The following is a 4,007-nucleotide window of genomic DNA, read 5'->3' on the forward strand; positions in this document are numbered from 1 at the left end:
CTGAAAAAGTACCCATCGAACCATGCGCATAGAATAACATATAGGGTTTATAATCCTAAGACTTCAAACCTGCTAAAAGAGAATTCACTTATAGAGAACACTAAATTAGGAAGAAACGGTCACCCCATAGTTGTAATACCCATCTTTTTAGTGATTTAAAATGTTATGATTTCAAAATATTTCATGACATTAAGTCACGCTTTGTAAAAATGTTTATATCACAAGTGTTACCAAATTCATATCAAACACAATCCATAGCATGAAATCTAGGGGAGGCTTGGATGTTGAAGAAGATGGATGAACCCAAAAAGACACCAATAATGTGCCAACTTGATGTAATGCTAGTTACAACTCTCAAGCTTTAAGTCAAAACAAAATTATGACTTAAAAAGATGATGCAAGCAACAATTATCTTCAAAGTGCAAGACTTGAGAGAATATGGTGAGGGAAGGAAGAGCTCTCGACTTTTGCTAGGAAGAGTAACCCATAAATGAATCCACTCTCCATTCTTTAAAGTAGAATGTTAATCCAAGAGTCCTTAACCATTAAGCAATTTAGACAATCTTGTCCCCATGCATGCACCATGCTTTGACTTCTTTTGATTAAACAAATAAGAAAACCGTGCCTCTCTTTTCCCCTTAGTATGGCCGGTCATATGTGGAAAAAAGAAAAAAAGAGTTTATATTTTATAAACTCAAAGTTTATAAGATTTAAACCTTGTTTTTTTCTAAAAGACAAAAGGCTTTCCAAGTCCAAAATATTGTACATGACTTATTAGTTCATACCTTATCAAATAATGTGTTACTTGTATTGTAAAATAATTATTTTCATGAAATAAATATTTTCTCATTTTTATTATAAGAGTTTATGAATATTTATTAAAATTAATTTCTAATAAATACTCAATTGTATCAAGTTGTTAGTGTGTCCCTTAACATCATATGTTATTTAGCAATATTATTTTAATATGACTCTTGAGCAAACTTGATATTTCAATTAGAAAAATGAAAAAAAAAAATAAAAACATTAAAACCGAGTGTATATATATATATATGTTCGCTGCACGTTTAAAACCAAAAAAATAATAAAACCTACTTAAATGACGTTCTATAGATGTTCGTTGCACGTGATTAAATCATCAAGTACGTATTAGTTACTACGGACGTGGGTCGCATGCAAACACATCAGGAGTAAGTATTTGAGTTTGGCGTTTGTGCCTTTGACGAAATAGATATTGTGAATAATTGTCTTCTCACAATTTTCTGAGGATTTACTGGAAGCGGACCCCATATATATATATATATATATATATATATATATATATATATATATATATATATATATATATATATATATATATATATAAACGAGCATAATTAATGGAAGCATGCATACAAACACATTTGTTACTACTAATATTATTTTAATACTTGATATACAAATCTTAGGTGACAAGCATTAGCATGGTATTCCTTCAATATAAAACTGTCAGCGTTTTCCAGAAATAGAAGTGATATAAGAAATGATAGAACTCAATCTCATCAGAGGACAAAGGAACAATATTATATCTCATGTAGTTAAACTTACATATTCTTTCAGATTTGATGACATTTGCTTTGATAAAAAAAATCACTACCCAGGAAAAAAGGTTAGACATTAAAAAAGCTTCAAAAGGTAACCAACCAAAAAGGTTCTCAATTACATGTAAGTCCTTTCTATCCATGCCATCTTCCGTTCACCTAATTGGCACAATATGTTTTTCTTTGCTTTTAGGTTCCATCACAACATCAATTGTATCATCATCATCGATGGGCATAGTCCTATCCAGTATTTTTGTTAGCATATCGTACATCGCTTGAATGGTTTCTTGATTTGTATGCAAAGATCTATCATCTTGACATACTCTTCGTGCATATCAACCGCAGACGTCCATGGCTCCTTTCAGCTTGAAAACAGCTATTCTTGTATGGTGCCTCCACTGCTTGGATGATTAGCCTTCCACCTTCCCGGTGATGACTGACATGAAAAAAACTCGAACTACGTATTGTAGTCAAAGGGGGTGGAAAGCTACGAGAAACAACTTTCTTTGATCCCATTTGAGGAACCAAAACCCTAATTTTCTCCCTAGGAGCAATTTTTTCTTGGCTCCTTGTGTCCAATCTGTTGGACTCTGAAAACAAGGCAACGCTCCCTTGGCTAGTGTCACTCCCGCTCTCATTTCCTAGGCTTTCTGTGCAGAGTGCAAGGCTTTTCTGACTGAGCTTTGAGTGTGAAGATTGGTTGACCCAAGGATGGACATAAGAGCTTTCTTTTTCAATGGGTTTTTGGGAGGAAAGAGACTGAAGGAAACTCCAAGAACCATTATCATTATGTCTAATGACTTTTGGTGCCATTAGTTTGAGTCTCATGGTGGTTGCCTCTAAAACAAGCGGGGACTCGATGCAAGAATGCACACCTTGTTGACACACCACCGTAGACATTGCAAAAAATGTAGATAATTTGGTGGTTTAATTTATGATGGAAATTAGAACATGAGCGAAAGGATCAAATGGGGAGGATGCCAATTTATAGCGACTAGAAGTGGTAACGAGGAGGTGTGGGTGGGAAATGGAAGGCTTTTTGCACCACTTCGAATATAGTATTAGTTGTTGTGCCACAGGGGCATACTACTATTTATGCAATCATACAACTATTTAATATATTATATTTATCTATAAATATCCAAAACAAAATTGAATAGTTACGATTCAAAGGACCTTTAAATGAAAATAAAGGTTAAACTTGTTGTATTGGTAAGTTCCTATTGCAAAGCAGAAAAGATCTTGATATTCACAAAATCATCCGGTTTTAATTAAAGCTAAAATTGATGAACTTTGAGTGGGTTTTCGCCGTTTACCGAACCTTATTCCTGTTCTTAAAGATCATATATCTTATGTTATACTGTATGATGAGTTCTTTTATCATGTAATGTTATATATAGTTAACTAAGTGTTCGGTTCAAGTATAGAATTATTTTTTACATAATCTATGTGAAATTTTATACTCTATAAAGAAATTGAGAATCCAATTAGAATATATATTAGGAAATATTTTGCATGAGTATGTATTTAGTAACACAAGTTTTTTATAATTAAGGAAGTGTTTTATAAAAATAACGGATAACAGAAAAATGGAAATTATGATTTTATATAGAAATGTTCGACAAAAATTGTTGTTAATTTTTATAAGTATAAACTAAACTCCAATAACTAATTTTGAAGTAGCTTTTTGTTTATGAACTTTTGCTTATAACGAAAGCTAAAACTTTGTATAGGCCAACAATACTTTTTTGTCTAATTCAAGGTTTTTATTAAAAAAAAAAAAACTAAAAAGTAAAAGCTAATAAAAACTTGGACAAAAATGCAAGAATGGTACATTTGGTATTTCAAAACTAACAAGTTTGGTCCAAAAAAGTTTGGGCTCGCAAGGATGGTCCAATAGTTTGGTTTTGTTGTGAGTTTGGTCCAGTTTGGTTTGAACTTTTTGTATTGACGATTTTGCCCCTTATTATTTTATTTTTCATTTTTGTTTTATTATAATAATTAAAAAACTATTAAAAATAAAACAAAAATAAAATACCTTCTCTCTCTCATTCTTATTTTACCGAAAAAGGAAAGAGAGCCGACATCAATCTTGTCGGTTGTCCAAACCCTCTTCCTCCTTCTTTCTTCGACAATTAACATAGCCCCAAGCACCTTGATTCAATCTTCTTCTTCATTGAACTCACACCTGTATCTCCATATTTCCTTCTTCTTCGGGTGAATCATGGTTTTTTTGGCTCATAAACGAACTCGCACACATACACAAATCGATTTGTAAAAACGAAAACCACCCTTTTCGGAAGATCAACTCAAAGCTCCTGTTCTCCTCAATCGAGCGGTGACGACAACGTTGGGGGTTCAGATCTGTTGTTCGTCGGTGTTGCGGCAGAGAAACCCTAATCAGAACTAGGGTTTGTTGTGGCTCCG

At 32.8% G+C, this 4,007-nt stretch overlaps 1 protein-coding gene across 1 annotated transcript; it reads right to left on the bottom strand.

The window, feature by feature from the left end:
• Positions 1 to 1,541: 1,541 nt before the first annotated feature.
• Positions 1,542 to 2,520, bottom strand: LOC145051348 (protein FANTASTIC FOUR 4-like). The gene has a single exon (XM_078999385.1). The coding sequence runs from the start codon at positions 2,478 to 2,480 to the stop codon at positions 1,890 to 1,892; it is 591 nt and encodes a 196-aa protein (XP_078855511.1). The 5' UTR covers positions 2,481 to 2,520; the 3' UTR covers positions 1,542 to 1,889.
• Positions 2,521 to 4,007: the final 1,487 nt, after the last annotated feature.

This window comes from Lactuca serriola, chromosome 5 (genome assembly GCF_051521515.1).
Source record: "Lactuca serriola cultivar US96UC23 chromosome 5, Lser_US96UC23_V15, whole genome shotgun sequence".
Taxonomy (NCBI): domain Eukaryota; kingdom Viridiplantae; phylum Streptophyta; class Magnoliopsida; order Asterales; family Asteraceae; genus Lactuca; species Lactuca serriola.